Genomic DNA, 25697 nt, shown 5'->3' on the forward strand with positions numbered 1-25697 from the left:
ATACAGTATGATGTTATTTGTTAACATTAATTTTTGCTTTACAATACAGTAAACTGACAGTAAAACCAAACCTTTATACAGTACAATTGTAAAAACTTGACAAAAATTGCCAGCAAGTGTACCTAAATTGTTGGTTAAAGTGTACCCAAAACTTTACTATGCCTTGAAAGCACTGATACTGTTAACATTCATCTAGATTTACAGACGCAGATTAGCCATTAGCCCATTTCCTGTGAGGACAGTTACGTGAATTAATGTCAGACACACTTATACACACTCAAACTCATACTAAACATAGTAATACACAATACACAAACAACAAAAAACAGATTCTTAATTAATTTTTTCATATATTCATACCTTTATATACAATTATGGCTTCATATAACAGCTGCAATTTTCCTTTTGTTAACTGAAAATCAATTCTTCATCGCTGTTTAATTACATTACAATATGATCAGGCACTTCCTCCATGTAGAACTAGTCTAAAAAAAGCATGTGGTTCTGACAAGGACTGTACGATGAGTGTACTGTATATTTCTAATGTACAACCGGCTACAGTGGGAACACATCTCCCCATCTCAATTAGGTCACGTCAAACAACAACATTAGAATCAGCAAATACAAAAAAACTTCACTAACACATTTGAGACAAATTCATAATAAGAAATTAGAGTCAAAACAAATGACATGTGTGATTATTAAATAAGACAAAGTCAAAGCTATTTACATGTCAAAAGATAAAAAAAAACTCACTGTCAGTGATACAGGTATGATCAGATAACAAAGACACAAACAAACAAAAGCATACTTTTAATACTTAAAGTAAATTAAAATTGCTATAAAATGCAGATAGTTGTTTTATATCTGTTAAAAATATATATGTTTAAAATATTCTTTATAATTTACAAACCTTCATGGTACACCTCACCGTTTGTATAGAAAATCTCTCACATGTTGAAAATCTCAAAGCATTAAATATTTTGTAGATGTACAGTTACATCGAATGTGTGTGTATGTACGACACAAGAACACAGAGAAAAGTATTAAATTACATTAAATTATCATAGAATTTCTGTCAAATACATAAATTGAGAAACATTTTAAGGAGGCCTTTAGCCTGACACCCCAGACAGACACAAAATTAGTCTAAATTAAACGTGACCTCCGGTAACCTTCACTGAGGATTCTAGAATCTTAGCATAGCTCATTTTAGATTTGTTCAATTTTGCCATTATGATGAACAAGTCACTGATAAATATACAAATAAATATCCAAGATGATAAAAAATAATAATAATCTTGTGCCAAGAAATGTCAATTTCAATGTTCCATTCCAAAGTTCAAGGATTCGTTTACTGTAAATATATCCAAAAAAGAAGAAACTTAATTATTGTAAGAAAAATGTTTTAAAAAATATGTTAAAAATTATTCATTTACATACAAATTTTTGAATCATGAATATCATGAAGTTTTCTTGGGGTTATACTTTAGTTTCCATGTCATTAAAAAAAAATCAATGGCCTTTTAAGACTCTTTGCGATCATCTCAGGATGATTATACCATTTTTTTTTTTAAATGTGTATATGATTTTAAATTCAGAAATTGATGAAAAATTATCACATACATGTCCTAAAAGCCAGTTTGTAAGAGGGGAAGGCACAAAGTACAAATTATTTTATTCAATGAAAAAATTCATCCAGCAGTTTGAGAAAAACTATATTATATAAACAGCAACCAAGGCCACAATAAAGAATCGTTTTTTTGACATTTAAAGACTGGGAGGGGTCTTCGAAGAGCATTCAAATTGACCAGTAAGAAGCTTAAAAGTGTACAAATATAAACATTTCATTTACCATCCCAATGGTACAACAAAAATATACATCTCTGTACAAAATGCATTTATTCAGCACCCTGAAATGACAATGATAACTGTAATGTGCACTATGCCAGACATTACACAGCACTCCAGTTGACATGACAAACTTCTGTCCTGAATTCATTTTAGTGACCTGCATTGCCAAACTGAGACAAAAATATACAAAAAAAAAGTGTTTGATGTGACCATTTATGATTAGCCAACTTCAGTATTTACACTCTGACTAACCAAAAGCAAAAAAGCAGGTTATGATGATTCTCGACAATCATGGAGTCTACTGAAACGATGTACTGTAAATCAGTAAATAGTGACCATTCACTGGCCTCTGCTGATAGGCTGCAGAAGTTCTGGCTGAGGTAAACGGTTCATGAGGTGTATGCACACACTTCAGAGAGAGAATATGGTTATAGTGACTAAAATGACACGTCAGTAATTTTTTTCTCTTTTATGAGATATATAAAGTTGCAATTCTGAGAAATAAATGCAGATTTTGGACAAATAAAATCAGAATTGTGACATATACAATCACAACTAAGAGAAATTAGGTCGCAATTACCGTTAATAAAATTGTGCTAAGATGGGATCCCATAGGTTTATGCTTAAAAAAGTGGCAATAATTGCTACTTTCATATTATTTTTACCTGTAATTATTTTATTTTACACTTTCAATTATTGAGTCATTGCAGATGGAAAGGAAAAAAAGTTCTAAATCTCTCTTGTACGTGTAGCCTTTTGGTATGACCAACAGCATTCAGTCTGCTTTAGTCAACAGTCAATTGACCTGCTATGTCTATGACATATTTACACATATATTCACACACATTTGCTATGATTAATTCATATTATAAAACTCAAAAACAGCTAATGTGTACATGTTTATCCAGATACCCAGCTATGCGTGTTGGTCTTGACCCCGTGCGGGAAATTCTGTTGACACATGGGGTCGAAGTTGAAGTCCAGAGCGTCGCCGTCCATGAGCGTGTCATGAAGGACGGTTTCTACGTCACACTCCAGCTGTTCGATCGACATGTCGTCCAAGTCACTGGGTAGCCGCTCTGGGTGGCTGTGATGGTGGTGATGAACCGGTCCGTGCCTGTGAAAACCGTTGCCGTTGGTGTAACTCGGCATCCCGGCCTCACCTCCGCCTCTTCCCAGCTGAACGTGATGACGAGGCAGGTGTGGTTGAGGCTTCATGTTACCGAGGCGAAGAGGATGACCGTGGGGCAACAGGGCACAGCCGTTCATGCCCATTGTTGGCGAGGGCAACTGATGAAGCGATCGTGGGTGTGCGTGCAGGTGAGGATGTGCAATCATTTTGCCCCCCTGTCCCATTTGTCCCTGACTAGCATAGCTGGGTAGCACCCGTCGTCCTTCACTAGAAACCACTGACTCTAAAGACTGCATCAGGTTCTCTCTCGGATCGGCTTCTACTGTCAGCAGCTCTTTCAGCATCCCTGCAGCACAGGTGTACTGACTAACAAAGGGTCCGTAGCCTCCTGGTTTACTGTCTGATAAAGTCGGTATGGCGATGGGACTCAGTCCGCCAACCCCAACCTGTCCGTACAGGCACTTCCGGTAGTCCTGCTGGATCTGGGGCTGAGGACCCATATTGGGGGAGTTGTAGGACGGGTACCCAGGGCTTCCCTGCATCATGGGCGAGGACAGCGCAGTCTGGGGATCTTGGCTGCCCTGGGTGTTGTTTTTGGGTGAGATGAGGTTGAGGTTGTCTAAGAGATCGTTCATCATCACGTTGTCAGAACCGTGGTGACCCGCTACTTCGGACAGGCTGGGGAGAGGGCCACCCAGTTTGGTCCCTGGGTACCCGATGTGGACCTCGCCGGGTTCGTCCTCCTCAGGTAGGAAGGTAGGCGAGCGACGGCCGCTGAGCGTGCTGGCGTCAGAGCTCGCGCGAGTACGAAAGGTGGTCCAGGGTTCAAAGTCGTCATTGCTGTGGGAGTTGGGGCTGCCGAGCCATTTTGGGTACTGAGAACCAGGACTGTTAGAGCCACCATCCAGACCACCCTGCAATGACATCTACAGACGCAAAACAAGAAACCATGAAAATTGTATTGTATCACAATTTACTGCACAGATATATATTACTAAAAAGTCACTCTTTCGCCGTGTCTACACTGGAAGTGGCACAACTATTTATCATCTCAAAGTGTTCACCAACACAAGATTTGAGTTTGAGGCCACACATCATTTTAAACTGAACTTGATTAGATACAATTGAGTTTGGGAATAGTAATATAGTAAAGTATCTAATAAAGGCATGTACCACAATGGACATTTCCAGAGTTGAACGTTTCATTGATTAAAATGTGAACAATTCAGTTTTAAGGCATTGCAAAGTGACCCTCACATCCAGTGAAGACAAAATCAAGAGTTTAAAAGAGTTAAAATCAAAGACAAGACTTTTTTATTTGAGAATATAAACTGGACAAACATCTGAATAACTGAATAAATGATTACAGAAATGTCATGTTTAGTTATGCATGCAATAGTTTAAACCAGCACATTCATTTTTCAGCACGCAGAGAATCTGCAGTAAGCAGAGATTGTTTTCTCCTCAACTGACCTTTTTCTTGGCAGCTCGTCCACGGCTCTTGGTGAACTTGCTGTTGTTGTCCATGGAAGTGGCCCTCCGGCGTGGAGACTTGCCACTCTTTCCCCCCTCAGGGTTCAGCATCCACCATGAGCTCTTCCCTGTTCCTTCATTCTGGACGCGCACAAAACGACTGTGCAAGGAAAGATTGTGTCTGATTGAGTTCTGTCGGGGAGAGAGAGAGAGAGAGAGAACAAGATGAGAACATGAAAATCTTGAGTGTAGATGTCTGACTGAAAACCAATCAAAATAAGTGGAAATGACCTGCAATCAACCAATGACATTAAATCTTGCTTTGTGTTGTAAGACACAATGAAACGCATTAAACCAGTCAAATTTTCCAGATAAAAGAAGTGACTTTTGATTGACAAAAGCCAATATTTTGACAGACAAGTTGCTGTGAGAGTGTTTGTATGTGTTTTTGTCAAAGGTTAAGAGTTTAAAGGTTTAATGCATTGATACAACTTGAAGAATGACAGATATCAACCTTGTTATCGGTTACAATTCACACAAACCCAATCACAGATATAATTTTAAATGAAAGACCAAAAGGATAAACCAAGCAGATTTATTTTTACAGCCATCTGTGATCATATTTACAAGGGGTGCCAATGATTTTTACCACAACTGTACTGTAGGTACAAACATTTTTTTCAGAGCCTTGCGATAAAGTAGAGGAATTGCCATTTAGCTGGCAGAGGACATTTTGTATTAGTCATGTCCTTTTTGGAAACAAACACTGAACTCTATGTTTACACACATACCCTGCGCTAATGATATTTTGTCTTCGGTTTTTCCATTCACACCCTGACTAGACCTACACCTACTGGAAGAGACGGGAGGAGAGACTACCGTAGTACTATTTAAAAGCTTCAAATAATTTTGATAGCTTAACTCTTATCATTGATACCTTTGAAAGGAAGGGCAATCTTTCGGGCCTGAACTGCTCGATGAGTAGAGATGAACAAGAAAAGAGTTAGCAAGACAGATCTTCAGGTTTTGAGTATGACAAACTCAATTTTGTAACTGCAATTGATAACATGTTTTGTGTGGTACTTTGATAACCCCATGCCATCATAATAATTAAAGTTTTAAAATGAAAAGTTTGATTCAAATTGATCATGTTTTGTAATTAATAAATGATGGAAAAAAAAATAACTCTGATAATTTGCAGTTCAGGCCTAATAAAGACAATCTAGGCTTCTCGAAAAAAACTTGCCTCTACTCTACCTACATTTTTGCAAAACTCCAAAAATATACCTATGCGTACAATTCTCTGCAGTTTCCAGCTGATGTGAACGCTAGAGGCAGTAAAATACTAACAACTTTTCAAACATTACTTTTCAAATTATGATTACAGAGGAAGATTATCGATCAATAAAAAAATTATTTTCATACGGTTCCTTGCACAAAACTTTGTAAACTCAAAATACTTTGACCATAGTGTAAGATTCATAAACTAATACATTCTGATGTTGTAAACTTGCTTGGTAGCTCACCTGGTACAGCACTGCACTTGCGATGCGGAGCTAAAATGGTATGGTTGATTCAGCAAATGTGTTTTTATCTCACATTTGCTTTTGTTAAGGCTATTGGTTTGGTTTAGGGTAGGGTTTAGAGTTGGTGGTATGTTATTTTTTACCACAATAGAGCATTAACCCTATTAGCAGCACTGATCTGACAATTCATTTCTGAACTGCCGTCATAGGGTGTGTTCACACTTGTAGTCCGGTTCGCTTGGTCCGGACCAAAAGAACAAAAAACATTTAGTTCTGGTCCGCTTAGCGTTCAGATTGGCATTTTTATCACCGAAACTAAAGGAATATGTTCACAACCTGATTGGTCAGCTTTTATGACGCATTGCGATGGAACTTACCAAACATCCAAAACAATGCTGTGTGCTGGGAAAAATGCGCTCGTTGTATGTGCGCTACATGTGATAGTATTTTGACCAGCTGAGAACTCGTGAAGAGCATATAAAATGTGTAAAGGAGTCAAAACAGCATCAGGAATCACTCCATCACACACACAAATGAAGATCTGCTGCGAGAAGACGTGGTTCTGAAGCCTGTACCGCTGGGCAACATCACGACTATGACGAGAAAAAACAGGTATGCATAAGCATTCTGTCCTTTTTAGGGTCTCATCTCCCTGTTCTTGTTTACTTAACATGTTTTTGGTCCATGTTACGTTCATATTTCAGTTGAACCGCACCAGAGTTCGTTTGGAAGCGGAACGAAACCCATCTTTTCAGGGGTCTTGGTTCGCTTGTTTGGTGCGCACCAGGTTTCGGGTGGCAGCGTTCGCACTTATTCAAATGAACCGCACTAACAGAGCGATCACACCAGGGTTCGTTTTAATCGAAGCAAACATGCCAAGTGTGAAGTCTGTGAATACCCATACCGTGCAACATAATCTCATTTAGCAGAAATGTCGCCACAGGCACATTTTTCCAATAATCATGAGCTGAATAAATATAAAAAATTTATATAATGATAAATGGCTATAATTACTCAATTTATCCTCCGAAATAGAAAAAAACAAAACAAGTACACTTAATAGAGGTATCTGCATCTTGGTACTTGGTATCGGATCTAAAAGTAAATATGTGCTATCATCCATCATAATCCAACATTATTTGAAAAAAATTGAAAATAAATACAAGGCCTGCCTAAGTATAATTAAAGTAATGTCCACAAGGGAAAACAAAACAGAAGGGAAATAAGAACACCTAAGCAGGTAATTGTAACTGCTACCTCTATCTTAAATACAGACTACACTGCTCTACGTGTAAAAACACTTAGGATCTTTCAAAGGGAAAGAGTTTCTGGCTATATTCTTATTGATGTGTCTCTAAAACATTCAAAATGGACTAAGTCTTTGTGGAAAGATCAATACTTAACAGCTGAAGCAGTTTGACTGTACTGGTCCATGCGAAGAAGATTGTTATTATACCTGATGTATTAGTACATTTTAAGTAAAATATTTTATTGAAGAATGTCCTACAGGAAGTGACCAAATCAAGTGGCACTTTACTGGCGGGATCAACAGTCCCGTTTCCTGTGTAGCAGGAAGTAGATTGGTAGGAAGAGGGAAAGCAGAGGCTCAAGCCACAGAGGGAGGTCAGCAGGAGGTCCAACCTTTGATCCTGAAGGTCATGACCTTAGAGGTCAAGTTAAGGGAAACACAGCTTCCACATCACAGAATCTGAGAAGAGAGTGGACTGCACGGATTTGAACAGAGTGAATGCAAAACACACAGTCTGGATCTTCTGTCTGGGTCTTGAACACTCAAGTAATTACTAGAGGTCAACTGACCCGTTCAACTGGCCCCGCTAGGAAGAGGGGGAGAAAAAAAAAAGAGTTGCAGAAAGGATGCTGAGTGAGAGGAAAAGGAAGAGCTGGAGGAATGGAGATAAAATGAGAAAGAGAGGTACCAGTATGGAAAGTAAAGGAGTTGAGACAGAGGCAGGGACTGAGTCAGGAGGAGTTTGTTGAGGTAGAGGCGGGTCAGCGGGAATGTTTTCCTGCTGAGAGGGATGGGGTCGATGAGTTCGCTGTGTGTGTCTGTGCCTGTGTGTAGAGGAGGACAGGCTCTCCAGTAGTGCAGACAGACCCTTGCATACAGACACAGTGAGAGTAATAACGTATGGGGCTGTCTGGCGTCTGTCTTCACTGTAACAGAACCCCCACCGCACAGCCTCGCTCCACCCGGAGACTGAGAGAGAGTGAGGGAGAGAAAGACAGACAAACACACAAGAAAAATAGGGACGTATGGATATTAAAATTTAGTTTGATACTGTTAGCTGATAATTATGTTCAGGCTGATAATCATTAAAAAAGGGCCAGTATTAAAATTCTATACCATATTGTCTATTAAAATGAATAAATTAAATTACTTTTTACTTTAAAAAATAAAAAAAATAAAACACTACAAATTAAAATAAATGTTAAATGCTATTTAAACATTCAAACACTATAATGTACAGTATAAAATAGGAATATTCCTTTTGAGATTTGTTAAGATTACATTAAACCGTGTTATTGAATTATTAGTGATTTTAAGGTGCTTTTAAGAACTTTAAATTGGCGCCGATAGCCTCGTGGACAGCGCGCAGACATATAGAGCCATCATGCTTCGGGCGACCCTAGTTTGTGTCCCGGCTCGCGGACCTTTCCCGATCCCTCCCCCCCTAATTTGAATAAAATTCAACAATTAAAAAAAAAGGTTATAAGGCGATAGAGAAATATGCATGTTTTACAAATTTAAAACGAGCTGTTCTTAACCATAAAAACATTTTCTCTAAACACATTTTCCAGATTACCAAGTTTGATGTACTCAAATAATGTAAACTCTTGAACTCTATACTCCATACACAAAAGAAAGAAAGAAAGAAAGAAAGAAAGAAAGAAAGAAAGAAAGAAAGAAAGAAAGAAAGAAAGAAAGAAAGAAAGAAAGAAAGAAAGAAAGAAAGAAAGAAAGAAAGAAAGAAAGAAAGAAAGAAAGAATTTTGTGCGTGTCCCAGTGTACTCATGCATAAATTCATCAAGTCATTTTAGCAGATCACATTCAGAGCACATGTGCACACACTTAGCACATGCACACCAGGCCCGGTGGCAGGATGTGAGTCACTACAGGAATGCGACGAGGAAGGTGTCACAGTTTTCTAATCAAACTATAGAGATCACTTGTTCAAAAAGAACAAAATGACGCTGATGCCCGAACAGTAATGGGTTCAGCTATGATTGTTCATTTGCTCAATACCCTTACAATAGACTCAAGCCTGCAGTTAGTCTTTGACTACTGATCTGAGGTCAGCTTTATAACGGACTGTACAGGAAACTAGTAATAGCCAGATCTGCATGATATCTGCTCCCCCAGAAATCAGAAAAAGATTTCTACAAACATTCAAAAACAGACACATTAATGCGTCAATTCAGCTGTGTCAAGGATGTGAATCCTAGATGTTGTTTAAATGCACACAAAAATGACATTTGAGAGCTAAGGAGAATTATCAAAAATGTATTTCATTTAATTTTGTTCCCCACAGAGATACTGTATAGCTTCAAATATTACAAAAATAGCGAACAAGTCATATGGATTACTGTTGGAATAATGAAAGAATTGTATTTTAGGGTGAACTAAACCTTTTTCTATATTATCAAATTTCCCCTCCACAGTCCGTGTGAAAAAAATAGCAGTTTCTGTGGTGCCTACCTCTGGTCACATGTGACTTCTTTATGTGGTGTGGGGCCTTCACCTCTCTCTACCCCTCTTATCACAGGTACGCAAGCTATCTGAAGGCTACACAATGACCTTTGGACTCAGATCTGGGATAGCCCCAACTAATCTGAGACCGTAAAGAAAAGTGTGCATTAAAATCCCCTTTAGTTAAGATTTGAGTCAATTGACGTGCGAGATGAAAAAACGTGGACCAATGCACCAATTTCTACACAGATGGGTGGGAAGTGTGCTCAGGTTTGTGCAAACTGAAACTCATTTTATTTCAGGCCGTTGCAGGTTTGTCAGGCAGAATGAATTCCACAATGAATAAATGAAATCAATAATCGAAGCGTCGCCATGAAATGCAGCCATCAGCAGGAAAAATTTGCATTGGCAAATGCCACTCCAATTATATTGTGTTAAAGTTATTTCTTATTTAAAAAATTTTTTTTTAATATATATATATATATATATATATATATATATATATATATATACACACACTGAACTTTTAATATATTTTAATCTATAAATATTTATGTTTTTAAATCAAATTAATTAAATAAAAAATTGCAACACATTAATGAAATATAATTAAGATGAAAAATAATTATAATTAAACCGATAATTATTATTTATTTATTTATAAAAATATGAATTGAGTTTAAATGTTAATCAAACCGTCATCAGGGGGGAAAATGCATCCGTCAAATTACATTGTTACAGCTATTTAAAGTAATTTAAACTATAAAATGACATATGCAACAAAATATTAATAATAATTATTAATATTTAATAAATGAATTCTAATTTATTTATTTATAAAAAAATAAAATAAAAAATAAATCTGAATTCAATCCAGTTTTTTTCTAGCCGTCATCACATAAAAATAAATAAATAAATAAATAAATATTAAACGGTTTTCTGGCACATTCAGTAAATGTAATTTCAAAGAGAGGGAATTTTTTGCAGGTCAGTATATGACAAATTGGTAAACAGAAGCAAATTAGCTTGTAGTAGCAGGTGCAGTAGCAAATAAGTGTGTGTCATACTGTAATGTGTGTGTGTGTGTGCGCGTGTGCATGTGTGAAAAACACATTTGTATTCTATACCTCAGAGCTATTTCTGAAGTGATAGGTGTCAATAAGCCGTGCTTAAGTGGTCACTGTGTTTAAGTGTGTGTGTGCACGTGTGTGCGTCAGATCTCCTGAGGGATTTATAAACAAGTCCGAGATACCCCATCTGCATCCTGTCTGACACCCCAGACAGCACACACACCGACTGCCACTCAATAACAAGCAGGCATTATTAATCAGCCATCACCTTCACAACATAACCAAACCAACTCGCTCTCACATGTGTTCAAAGAGAACAAAGATTTCAAACTGATCACTTCATTAGAAGTAATTAATTAAGTAAAACTAATTCATTTCTGCCTTGGAGAAAAAAAAATGAAACGGGTAATTGTAAAATAAAGTTTATAATAAGAAAATCAAATTGAGGAATATAAAGTCAACCTGCTCACAATTATGAGATGTAAAGTCGCAACTGTGAGATGCAAAGTCATATTGTAAGATATTAAGTCATAATTTTGACAGTCGCAACTTTCATTTTCACAGCTTTATGAGATAAATGCGCCAGCACAAACCCTCTTTTGGTGTTAAAAAACTACTGTCAGGATTTACTAAAGACACGCAGTGAAAAATTTGCACTGAAAAGGCGTGGGCACAGTTAATTTTGCAGATGACCTTCTGCATTTGTTGGAGTTTCCCTTTAAGACACAAAATTTAAGGGAGGAGATTATTTAAATGAATCACGCAAAGTGATTTACTAAGGTTTGTGCTAGTCAATTTAGAGGTATTTGCTCCATTATTTACCGCTCAAAATAAGCATGTCTTAAAACAGATGCTTATTTGCGCCGCTTTTGGTAGATTGCGTTGGTCATTATGGAAATGATCCGGCTGCATCTGTGTTCTTTAAGTTGCAGTACTAAAGAACACAGTCAGTAGATCACACGCAGGGGTGCGTTTCCCAAAAGCATCGTTGGCCAACTATGATCACAATTTCCATTGAACTCTATTGGTAACGACGGAACTTGCGGCCATGGTTGGCTTTGGGAAACGCACCCAAGAACTTTCCACTCCCATCTGCACTTTTTTGGAATTGCGCTCTCATTGCGCCACGTTTAGTAAATCAGGCCCAAAGTCACAACTGTGATATTTTAAGTCACATCGTGCGAGACATTAGCTGTGTCCCAATTCAGAGGCTACGCCCTCGAAGGCCGTGAAGTTCGGACTGAGCGGCAGTAACGCTTGTACTGGACTTTCCTGAAAGTTATATTCAACTGTCTGAAAACAAAAACAGGGTTCACAACATGTCTAAATATGTTCACCTTGGTCCATTTCTGTGCATAATAAAGAGTACAAACTATTTACTATCTTATTAATATGTAATTCAACCTTTTAACCACTTTTTATATATACACACTGTACATGCAGCCTCTGAATTGCAGCTATTAAGTCACTGTGAGCTATAAAGTTGCAACAGTGAGATATTAAATAACACTGTGAGACTTAAAATAATATATAAAGTCATAATTAAGAAATATAATGCCCCCATTGTAAGAGATACAGTTGCCAGTGTGAGATCTAAAGAATTTATTGATTTTGAGATATAGATATGGACAGTTTTTCATCAGTATTTGGGTCTGAAGAGACACAATACTCGCTCACAATACGTTATGCACTTGCTTTGTTATGTTAATAACGGGAAAGCTCTAACTCGGGCAATGCACTTGAAGTGTAGACGTGGTGTAAAATGCTCTACTGAGAACACATTCAAACAGTGGCGCCAGTGGATTGGACAACTCCTGCACAGCTGTTTGACTGCAGCCAGTCAGGCATGACATCTTGACAACGAACGCCAGTCCAAGTAAACAAGCAGCGCTTCCAAAGACCAGGTGCGATCTGACAGACGAGGGCCTGGTGTTCACAAACAAACATAATACTACACCTCCCTCCTTGCCATATGCACACAAAGCAGTAAACGAACAGTTTGAAAGGAATGTCATTTTCCTTTTTCAATTGAGAAAGGAAATTATTTGAGGGAATAGATGAGGTGGGATCAGCACAAGATGAAGCCTGGACTCAAACCTGCAGGTTCCATGTGTGCACCAAGGCTCATTATGTCTGGTATCTAGGCATTAGTCAAAAACAAATCTAGATAAAATAGTCTAATTCGGCCAACTAGTTTATCTAGATTTTTTACCCCTGAAATGACTAAAGTGCTTTTCCCAAATTCTGATCTGGACAAGAGTGTCAGTGGGCGAGATTTCAGTGGGAGGAAATAAACACAAGTGGAATGCACAAGTTCAACAGAGAATGGCGAGAGGTCCTCAGAGATAAGCCCTGACAAGAGACTTCAATGGGCTAACCACTTCCTCCTGCGCACATCCGCTTTATCTCTCTCTCTCCTTCATTGTAAATATTTAGCACTGAGGTGAAAAAGAAGAGAATAAATACATTTGCGTGTCAGTGAACCTGTTATGAATGAAAAACTCAAGGTTGGTTCTTTTACTCTCCTATTTGCGCAAATACACACAGATAAAAGTTTACTGTACATGCATGCAGCATTGCTCTCAGAGTTTGTAGAATTGGAATAAAATTGTCTCGGTGAACTTTTCATTTGCTTTTTCATAAATCTGTTCGGTATTAAACTATGACGTGAAACATGCCTTGTACGGTTTATGCTACAGACATAATTGATGCCTCAAATCGTGCAGCTTTTTGAGGGGAGGTGACTTACATTGAAGGAGGGACCTTGGAGGTGACCTCTTTGATTTGGACCTAGCAACCACCCAGAACACCCTAGAAACCGTACAGTACTACTAAAAACCAACTGAAGCAACCGCATACCTTAGGCAACAACCCACCATACCTTAGGTGGTGTTTTGCACGGGTGAATACCACTCAAATTTTCTTCAAAAACAAGCAAAAATCTAGGTACATTGTGTTTTAGTTTTAGTTAAGTTTAAAGTATACACACAAAAAAATACAATTTCATTATAAATAAAATATTTAAATACTATAAAAGTATAAATATAAAACTATATAGTATATCTATATATTTAATATGTAACTATTTATATATTTAAAATGATTTATATCGAATGAAAAACTACAACAGATTGATTATAATTAAGAATATAAAATGCTAATTATAATTAATTAATTAAACTATACACATAAACTGAATCCAATATCAGACCGCAAACAGATTTCAGACCTTTCAGAGAGTGATGTTTAGGTATGTTCTCAATACTACAGAAAAACAGTAGCACTGTAATCTAGAGTATAACAAAAGCACCTGCACTTCTAAAGAAACCTTCAGCTACATTAAACACGCAGGGCTGCACTTTACCTTCATTTCATGTGGTTGCAGAGAGAAGGGACAGGAAAAGATGAGATGATGAACTCAATGAGATACATGTGAACACACACATACACGTGGTTCCTTTGCGTGCAGAGAACTGTAATCTGCCTGATACTATAAAGAATAGCACAATACTGCTCATGCTTAACGTTAGGGATAAACACATAAACAGCAAAGAGCCCTAATCTTGCTTGTTCAAAGTCTGTTTTCTTTTCTTTCTTTCTTTTTTGGTTAGTGGTAAAAAAACATATGCAAAGGTGAGTGTAAATGTTTGTATTAGTATGCATACTTGCAACTGAGTTATTTTGAGTTAGTGAAACGGAGAGGGAGAAGGGGACAAAGAGAAAAACTTGAAGTCCCACATGTGCAGTTAGAGAGAGGGCCCGTCACCCTCCTTGGCCCATCCGTTCAGGAAAAGCTGCGTGAAGCTGATAGGAGCCCCGTCTGCCCTCTCGCTCTGCCAGACCACAGGGCTCCGCACGGGCACAGACCAGACCCAAACAGGGGCCGCCAACGGGACCTTTGGGGAGTAAAATGCCCTTATAAATGATACAAAGACCTACGATGGACCAATGAGACTCAGCGCCAAACAGGAAGTTATCTTTGATAAGAGGAACCGCTTCTTTGTGTTATCTGACGTGTAAAGAGAGTCCCTGATTGCAGTTTTTATTAATCAGTCAGTGTAATGAGTAAATTATGTTTTTGCAGCTCTAAGCAACAATTCTACGTCGTCTAAGTGATTGTGAAAAATGACTGATTAACTGTAGTTTCAAATAAAACTAAGACGTTTAGCACTTTGAACCCTTTAATCTTGCCCAAAGAAACCTTTTTATTACTAAAAGGTTGTTCTTTTACATACTTGTTGGAGTTATCTTTTATGACAGTATCAGCTTTGTCTCGGATATTTCTCCTAAAATTTTTGTGTTTAATGAATGCCTTTGAAGTCTCTGAAGCTCACCAAGGCTGTATTTATTTGATAAAAAAATAAGGTAAAAACAGTAATATTGTGAAATATTATTGCAATTTAAAATAACTGTTGATTTATTTGGATATATTTTAAAATGTAATTTATTTACGTGATGGGAAAGTTGAATTTTCAACATAATTACTCCAGTCTTCAGTGCCACATGATCTTTTATTAATGATGATTTGCTGCTTAAAAAAACATTTTGTATTATCAATGTTGAAAACAGTTGTTCTGCTTAATATTTTGGTTTTTTTAGGATCATTTGATGAACAAAAAGTTCAAAAGTATAGCCTAGTTCTGGCATGAAACTCTAGATGGTGCAGGCTGATACTGTAGGACTTTTAACTTATTTGGTAGCAATCATGTCATGATCTACATATCACAGCTGATTGGTTGCTGCTGCATCAGCGGCCAATGAGCTTGCTGCTCAAACAATCAAGTGTTTGCTGTTATCAGTCTGTAGCATGCTTTCAGAACCCTCCCCCTTCCCCAGCTCCACCTGTGTAGATCTGCTACAGGTAATTCATGTACATTACATGTGCAGCAGCAGCATCATGTCTTACATGCTCATAGCAGTGTCTAATATGAATGTATTTGCAGTAGCAAGTCTCTTGTCTCCCCAAAACCAAATACATTAACATTGCCATATCCATTCCAATGCCAATCTCTATTACCATACCAATCTCCCGAGAGTTGCCATGACAGAAAAGTTTTTATTTTAAATGGAAATCTTTTGTAACATTATAAATTCCTTTACTGTCAATTTAATGCATCTTTGCTGAAAGTATACATTTCTTACAAAAAAAATAAAACGACAGCAAACCGTTGAATGGTAGTGTATAGTAACTCATTTGGACAGTCTGTTTTGGATGCTGGTTATCCAACCAGGCTTCTTATCTAGCGTAACTAGCAATACTTCATAGGTCAACCACCAGATTTACCAGCTAATCTTGGCATACTTGATTAGCAATGTTTGAATCTCTGACTTTTGATTGCAAATGTTGGTAAATCTGAGAAGCAGCACGTGAGATTTTTGTCAAAAGTCTCCCTTCGCTCTCCAGGAGAATCAACTGAGGAGAGGAGAAACAAGTGAAATATCTCATGTGTGATTTTTCCTGCCCTGTGAGGTGTTTTGAGTGGTTACACACATGCATTTCCCACCAACATGTTTGCACACATGTATACAGGGACAAAGAGGGTAGGAGGTCACAGTCATCTCGACACCCGCTGAGGTTTATCATGCTTTTCTAACTGCTTTCCACACCCCACCCAACTAATCCAGTCCCACCTTTACAAACTAAATCTCACACACAAGCGCAAACACCTGGGTTGAACAGATCTGTCATTCTATCATTTCATGTGGTCGTTTCAGGGAGGGGCAGGAAAGGCAGAGAAGAGAAAAGCATGTAAGAGAAAAGATCGAAATGAAACACACTCTCTCTCTCACACACACACACACACACACACGCCCGTTTAGGTGATTCAGCTCTTCTCGAGTGAAATGATTGGCTGATTGGTTTACAAATGCCACCTTTTCATTTTCTATTATAGATCACACTGTGACATTTCAAATGAATTATATGTGCCTTTGAAAGAATGTGTGTGTGTTTTGGGGGCCGTGAAACCAGAGCAACCTGCTGCGGCTTCTTTTTTCATTCTGCTCTAATAACAGGCTGACCTGACATGAACTCTTGTCACTCTCTAAATGAGCTTGACTGTTCATTTCGCCCCTTTCAAGTCTTTTCAATTTCTTCTACTTTCTCTCACCTTCGGCTCTGGGTTAAATGGAAAGACTGAGTCTACAAAGAGGTTTGGCATTTTGTCCTTAAAACATGCACAGAAACAAAGATGGTTTGTACTAGTCAAGGTACAAAAGGTCTGAGATCTACAGTACTTGTTCATCCTAAAATGAAAATTCTGTCATCGTTTTACTAACCCTCATGTTGTTCCAAACCTGTGTGACTTTCTTAGTTTTTTAGAAATTTTGGAGAATGTTCATGCAGAAATGCATCAGTCGACCGGCCATAAATATCGACCAGGTTTTGCTTGTTTTATTTTGGCCGATCTCTATTCTGGACTCCGCACAAACTGCACTGCAATCATTTCCCAAAATGCCATTTGTGTGGAAATATTACAAAGTCTATAAACAGGACATTAACATAGATTAGAGACAGAACACACTGAAGACAGACGCAAAGAGGAGAGCAGATGCGCTAGCAGATACTGAACAAACTCATTGTTTATGATGCTCGAAGACATATATACATATTGAATTTAGGGTTTATATTACTGTATCTCTGAGGGGAACTGACTGTCTTCAGAAAAGTTTTAATGTCATTTTCTTTTCCTCTTACCCATTATAATGTCTAATAGAGTAGTGTTCATAAGCGCAGTGCTGCTTTGTGTACAGCGATAAACAAGGAAACAAAATCGCTGTTGTTCAGTAAGCACCACCTACTGCTAGATAGTACATTTGCATTTTCATTCAGTCCTTCTGCTGGTTTCGCTTTCTGCTAGTGTGTCTAATGTAGCATAATTTTACAGTCACACCATTCTGTTTTTTCTTTAAATCTTGAAATTATACAATCTATAGAATATATGCTTGAATGCACAGTTAAGATAAGTGAGCAACTGTGCTACTTTAATGGATCTTTGCTGACATTTTTTGTAGCTCAACAGTCCTAATATCCATTTACTTTCATTGTATGGAAAAAGAGCACATGGGCATTCTGGAAAACAACTCCTTATGTGCTCCACTGAAGAAAGAAAGTCATGCAGATTCAAAATAACAAGGGTAAGAATATGAATTTTCATTTTTGGGTAAACAATCCATTTAAATGTCTTATTCGCTAACTTTAAAATAGCTTCCAGGTTTGCATGCATACATTGGGGCCCATGGAGGAGTAATTACAGTAAACCATACTTAACGTAATACAATGAGCCAGCATGCTTCACATACCAGTGTCACACACACAGAGACCCCCTGCACTGTACCACACCAAGTCAGAACACACACACACACACACACACACACACACACACACACACATATATTCGGGACCGCTGGATGGCTGGTCCCCACAATGTAGGTTATCTCAGGTTTTCCTTGTGTTACATAAACCTGTACACACACACACACACATACACACACACACACACATGCACGCACGCGTTTACTTAGCTATCTAAATGGAGACATTCCATATACGTAATGGTTTTTAAACTGTACAAACTATATTTTATCCCCTTACACTAACCCTATACCCCTAAACCTACCCATCACAGAAAACTTTCAGCATATTTACATGAAAAAAAACAACCTTTAATTACTTTATTTTTAGACCAGATTTACAAATGAGGAAGTCCCTAAAGGTCTTTCAAAGAATCTTACCAACTCCAAACTTTTGAAATGTAGAATATGTGTGTGTGTAGGCAACAGTTCAATAAAACAATCTTTAAGCCAAGGATACTTACAGGAAGTGACATCACATCTTTGTAGAGGAAGAGGAATGGACATACACAGCCAGGCCAAGGTCATGTGAGCATGCCTTATCTACACTCTTTTCATCTCTGGCTTTTTTCCCGCAAACAGAAAAAGAGTGCTCAAACACACTCTCTCACACACATTCATCTCTTTATCACGGCTTTCCCACATCAACAAATGTCCACTTGCTTCCTCTAACCCTCACGGTGAATGAAAAAAATGCTTTTGAGAAATTCAGATGTAGGCTTTTTCTGCCACTCAATGGTATGTCAATCTTGAGAAAAGAGAGACGTACGTTAAGCCTTGTCGGTGCCAGTTGGTATAGTGCACGTGTGGTAACGCTTCATGTCACAAGCCACTGAGAAAAACACATACTTCCAGTAAGGCGCCAAGCATTATGGGTCTTTCTGCCCACTGGTATCCATTCCCCTGAGAGAGAAAGAAAGAGAGAAACAGAGCACAGGGACCCCCTTCTGAGGGAACACCCTCTGAAGACAAGCACCTGGCCTATGTGTGCATGTATATGAGAGCAAAAGTGCCTTTGTGGGTGTGTGCACGTTTGTGTTTATGTTATGAGTGCGCGTTTGCACGTGTACATGTGTGTGTTACAGGATGCGGAGCCGGAGCCCCCCCCATCAAATGGCCCCCAGAGGCCTGCAGGGGCGTGTGTGTTATTGTGAGACGGTGTAAAGAATAACACTCCTCCTGTCCCTCTGTCTCTCGTTCTCCTCCCCAATACCAAACACATTTTATGTAAAGAAAACTTGAAATATAACGTGACCAGTTTTTAAAGAACTTCTACGAATGATCAGGACTTTTACAGATATGATTACCAATCTTTGTTTATCCATTCCCCATTTTTCGCGATATCCCAGATTTCACATATTCGATAACTGAATTTTTCAATTATTTAGTTTCCCAGGCACTTAAAACAACTTCCCTTTTCTGCTGATGTGACCAAGGCCGAGTGGGTGGGGAAAAGTAAATATAACCAATCATATCGCTGCCTAACATTCATGATTTAATCAAATACCATGGATAAATCAAGTCTGGTCCTACATTACCTCAAGAAGAATATTGTTTCTCAGAAAAATCTCCACAGAACATCACATGCACATCATTCACACACACACAAAAAAAAATCTACTCATCTTCTATCTCTTCTCTTCATTTAGTAAATATTGTAGTTAATCTGATAATGCGTTCAGCAACCAATAAGTGTGTATGACTCTCAGCTCAATCAAAGCACACAAAAATCTGTGCAGGCCTACGCATTGACCATTAAAAACATGACGTTCAACCTAATTTTTTAGAGTTTAGAGTTTTAGAAAATTTGATTCAGAGGAAGTTAGCATTATCATTCATTTCCATGTGCTTTTAGAGGATGGTAAAACTGCTTCATACTGTACAGCAGAGTCAAGTCTGTATTCTGGAATAAACCAGACAGGCTGACGACGAGTTCTGATGTCAAACTCTGGTGCCCCCCGTCTCCCTGGCCAGGGTGAGTGTGTCTGTATGTATGTGTGTGTGTGTGTGTGTGTGTGTGTCTTTTTCAGGGGAGGGAATGTCGCTATTTTCCAGCCACTCAGCAGGAAACGCATCATCACTCATTGTGGTAGACGTGTGCACTGTTTTTACAGGAAAGTGCAAAAATAACCTCAAGCCAAAGGTTCCAACAGAGCCACTGGCCTCAACATGACAAAGCTTCAGTAGTGGCAAAAGTTTTTCATTAAAGGAAAGGATTTCACTGCTCTCACAGAGGGAAGAGAAAAGGGTCATGTTTGATTTAGCCATGGTTTTAATGAGATGCCTTTGGGGCAGATATGATATGAAAGTAGGCGGGATCCAAAACATATATATATATATATATACACACACCCCTAGCAATTCTTACTGCCCATACAATTGTACTTTGCATTATTTTTTTTAAATATAATATTATTTAAAAAATATAATATAAATAATTTCAAATAATAAATGCATAATGTATATTAACATACCTGTATGTCTCCACAAGGAAAAGAAATACAAACTTTAGGTACAAACTTCTGATGAAAAAAAATGCCACAAGATGCTCAAGTCACAACACATATTTCTACTAATAATTCTCTATTTCTGAAAATGGAAACAAGAGGAAAAGGAGAAGAGCGTGTGCAGGCATTCTCTGATCATGAATTACATACACAGGAAGGACATGGACTCAGAAGTCTAATCAATGCTGAGAATGATTAGTGGTAGAAAATAAAACAGGGGAAGTCATTCATCAGTGTTTTCTCAGAGAGAGCGGCTTTTCAAGATTCTGCATCTATGTAACAGAGAGACACGGATATAGCAGCACTGGACAACTCCTGGAGAAATTCTTAGGTCAGTGACCCTTATTAAGAGGAGCGGGATGTCAGAGGGACAGGAAAGTTTCGAGTCATAGAAAATAATGCTTTTAAAATATTTTTAGGTTAGAAAATTGAAAAATTATCATCATTTACTCAACCTTAAAGGGACGGTCCGGAGTAATTTCAACCTAGGGTCCTTTGCACCATGACCTCGAGCCAAACACCCCCCCAGAAGCTTTTTTTCCCCCTTGGTCGAACATTATTAAAGTTAGAGCTTATTTAGAGATGCAGGCGCTAATGGATCCAAGGTTGTATCTGATAAATTACCCCACTAATAATGCCCGGAATGGCACCAAACTTCTACAGTAGTACAAATAGGTTCTGTACTCATAAAACGAGGCATTGGAAAGTTTGTGAGTACGTCAGGAGTTTATTTAAATAACACTTGCCTGATGGCTCATGCTACCACCACTAACCACTAACTAATATCTCTAAATAAGCTCTAACTTTAATAATGTTCGACCAAGTGAAAAAAAGCTTTGGCTCGAGGTCATGGTGCAACCCTAGGTTGAAATTACTCCGAACCATCCCTTTAAGTAATTTCAAACCCATTTGATTTTCTTTTATGAAACACAATAGGAAACATTCTGAATAATCACACCCATGATCCAATCGTTTAGGATAAAATCAAGTCCTGCTAAATCACTGATTTAACATTGAATTAGTTTCAGTGTCAGCAATCAATGTTGAATCAACGATCTCACATTCTTTCTGATGTTGTCTTAGTGCTTTTAAAAGTGAAAAACATAGGGACAGAGGGGGAAAAGTTCCAAAAATGACTGTTAAGCATGACATCATGGATGTTTGGTATCAGAAACATGGCACAATGTTGATGTTACAAAAACAAACAAGAAAATGAAGAGGTTCAAGCCAACTTCGCTGATGTCCCTCTGTAAACACATGGAACGCAGAGGAAATGCTTTAAGGAACACGCGAAGATGGAAATGAGCGCAGTGCTCAGGAATGGAGGATGTTTGACGCTTTTCCCTAGTAACCCACTTCCCCTTCTATTCCTCCTCCTTCTCTCCTCTCTCTCTCCACAATGCTGGAGAGTTGTTGTCACCTCCTGTGATTGTGCAGTAAGGCTGGAGTACAGTGGGTCCTACAAAATACCCTCAGCTGCCCTTTAGTGACCCTACATGCCTCTGAACTCTCTTGGATTTAGGGAGAGTCCTATGTGTGAGAATTTTTAGACAGAAATGTGAACAAAGAGAATATATATGCTCTGGAGGGTGTAGCTGTGCTTTAAAGGGATGGTTTGAAGTAAAATCAACCTAGCCAAACACCCCCCCCCCCCCCCCCCCCACACCTTTGCACTCAAGGTCATGGTGCAAAGGACCCTAGGTTGAAATTACTCCGAACCATCCCTTTAACAACAATTCAGACCTCCCATGGTACCTCCAACACTATAGACATGGCGCCAATAAGTTGCGTTCTTCAATATGACTGACAGGAGCTGACAACAAGATGTGGAGATTACCACCGTCTGGATGTTGCTGACCTTTTGAAGACACACACTTTGAATGACTACACAGCTGTACTGAACAATCTAAACACGGTACACTATCTTCGCACAGTGTTTTTATATATTTGTCTATAATACATAAAAAAAAATATTTAAAAAATAACATTACACACACACATATATGCACAGTATATATATTAAGAATATAACAGTTTTTAATTTTAATATATATTAAAATGTAATGTATTCCTGTGATGGCAATGCTGAATTTTCAGCATCATTACTACAGTCTTCAATGTCACACAATCCTTCAGAAATCATTCTAATATGCTGATTTGCTGCTCAATTATTTTCAATTATTGGTCCTCAATTATTAATAATGGTCCTTATTTTTTATCAATGTTGAAAACAGTTTTTACTGCTTAATATTTTTATGGAAACTGTGATGCACTAAAATTCAAAAGTTTGGGGCAAGTAAGATAAAAAAATATATATATAATACTTTTATTTAGCAATTAAACTGATCAAACGTGACAGTAAAGACATTTATAATGTTACAAAATATATCTATTTATGTGACTCTGAAGACTGGATGATGCTGAAAATTCAGCTTTGTCATAACAGGAATAAATTACATTTTTAAATATATTAAAGTAGAAAACAGGTCTGTTAAATTGTAATGATATTTCACAATATTACTGATTTTACTGCATGTTTGATCAAATAAATGCAACCTTGGTCAGCTTAAGAGACTTCTTTCAAAAACACAAAAATATAAATTGTTATTTTAAACTTTTGTTAAACAAATAAAACAAGAATAAAATAGAAAAGTGCAATATGTCAAGACAAAATGGAAATTATCTCTGAACTCATTCTCCGAATGAATGAATTGCTTTCCAAAAAAAATTATATATATATATATATATATATATATATATATATATATATATATATATATATATATAAATATATAATAATTCATCCTAGGCTCTATTTATATCTATATCTATATATATCCATGTAATATTTTTAACTCATTAAATGGACCAAAAAAGAGGTTGAGAGACATGTTTGGTCTTTTGTGGTCAGAAAAAGCACAGTGAGAGGTCTTGGGTGTGATTTCTTGTGGTATGGCTCTGACATTACACAAATGCCTTATTGTCTTGCTTTCTAGAATAATTATCGAAAGTTGGCATGACTTCAGCTCAGATAAGTCCAGGGAATGCTTCCAGCTAAAATGCATATGTCTTTCCGTAGCAAGCGCAAACAAGTTTTTTTTTTAGGAATGTCTCTGGCAAGCTAAAGGGTAAATTCCTGTCTATCTCATACCTATTTCTGTGTCTTCATCACAAAGGACGCTCTAAGCTTCCATGCTTCTTTCTTACCTGCAGGAATGCTACACCTCAGTGCAATTCAATGAAAATCATTTCAATTCAAATTCAGATTTCCACTACAAATGTGATCTCACCTACAGAAACCCATTCAAATAAATCAGCTTCAAAAGTCACTTTAATTTAATCCAAATCATTACCAATAAATGTGTCCAATACTACTCCAATGCAACAATTCTGTCAATGAATTAAATCCCCCATTATTCATTATTATTTTTGGTGCAAACAATGAAAGTACAGAATTAAATAACTTTTCACATGAATTGTTCAAGGTGACTGCATAGCACACTCGTTCTGCATCACACCTTTGGCGCAGACATCCGGTTGTCGTCATTTGACATTTCAGTTTGGGGACTTTTTTCCTGATATCTGATGAGTTCAGAGGGTTTACACATGTAACTTTTCTGTCACGCTACTGTCCCATGCATGCACACCGGTGTAGCTCTAGATTAAAAGCCACATACCCACAGAGCCAAAGTCTGCACCAAGCCACAGCGATGAAGTCTTTCATGCGTCTGTGGTACAAGTAGCGCTGCATGTGCTTTCATTTCATTTTGAACCCTTTCCACCCTTTCCTTTCTCTCTTTCAATTTGAGTGTGTGTAAAAAAAAAAAAGAGCAGAATGCCCCTCAATTTTGCTGCACCTTGCACAATGCTAATTATGCACTACCCGTATTATGTAGAGCAGGTATCAGCTACAAACCACAAACTTCAACCTCTGCACAATTCACCTGTAAGTACTGACATTTATCTATCAGATCAATTCTAAGAATCTGTCCCAGAGTTTCACAAACTGTAGAGCTGAAATGCAAAATTCTTGAATTTTAATTTTAAAACTAGCTAATGCACACTTCGAATCCACAAACAGGTCAAAACTGACTAGTTTTGGAGAATCAGTGGCTAGTAAGCCTACAGTCGAAACTTACTGACCGACAAACGGGAATAGAAATTAGTATCTGCTCAAGATAAGCTTGAACAAATATTGTGTATGCCTTGAAATGGCCTGAAAACACTATCGTACAAATGTATAGCTTGCATGTTTGTGCATGCGTGCGTGTGTGTGTGTGTGTGTGTGTGTGTGTGTGTGTGTGTGTGTGTGTGTTAGTGGGAGAGGTGAAAGACCTATGGTAGACTTCAATGGATGTTAGAGGTAACTGGGTTCACCATGTGCTGTAAATAGGGCTCAGAGTTAAACATTTTTAAAAGCCTGAGAAAGAGGGGGAAGTGAGAAAGCATGTTTTTTCTATAATAACTTAATGAAAACCACATGAGTTAATTTATTAATTCGTACGAGTAACTCTTAGAGCTGGTAATGACATTATGAATGGAATTAAATGGTAAAAATGACAAGTGAAAGAAAAATGACATGAATGGTAAAGCATGTTTTCAATTACAAAAAGACAAGCTACAGTAGGTCTGCACACAAGATAGTATCACTAAGCCACAGACACATAAATACATCTCTAGCTCTGGGTGCAGACTGCTAGGGCTGCGAAATAAAAGTACATGCCATTTTTGAAGTAATGGTGGTTATGAGGGCACTTGGGAGTTACAAAACTGACCCACATTGAATTCTACCTGTATGTGCGTGTGCATTTGATTACTTAAGGCGTTTAAAACAATGGTGTGCATATTTAAAGACACAAGAGAGTTAAGAAACAGCGTACTGTACTGTGTGCCAGAACCTCATAAAATGAGTCTAAACACTATTCTCATTATTTCACTTTGAGGGTATGAACATGGACTCCCATGACATGCTCCACAAATTTGGTGGCATGACCTTTAACCTTTAACCTTTGAACCCGGAGACATTTGCACTGCAGGGGAGCATTTTCACTTCAATCTCCTTGACCTAGCTTT

The 25697-nt window shown here is 37.8% G+C and overlaps 1 protein-coding gene across 1 annotated transcript in view; it reads right to left on the minus strand.

Annotated features, from left to right (window-relative positions):
- Positions 1–352: 352 nt before the first annotated feature.
- Positions 353–25697, minus strand: part of foxo1b (forkhead box O1 b) — a 28420-nt gene continuing 3075 nt past the window's right edge. Inside the window, exons 2-3 of the mRNA XM_084400804.1 lie at positions 4460–4651; positions 353–3912 (exon numbers count right to left, since the gene is read on the minus strand). Coding sequence (XP_084256930.1) covers positions 2755–3912; positions 4460–4651 — 1350 coding nt within the window. The 3' untranslated portion in view covers positions 353–2754. The remainder of the gene's footprint in view (positions 3913–4459; positions 4652–25697) is intronic.

The sequence above is a fragment of the Rutilus rutilus genome, assembly GCF_951802725.1.
Source record: "Rutilus rutilus genome assembly, chromosome: 25".
Taxonomy (NCBI): Eukaryota; Metazoa; Chordata; class Actinopteri; order Cypriniformes; family Leuciscidae; genus Rutilus; species Rutilus rutilus.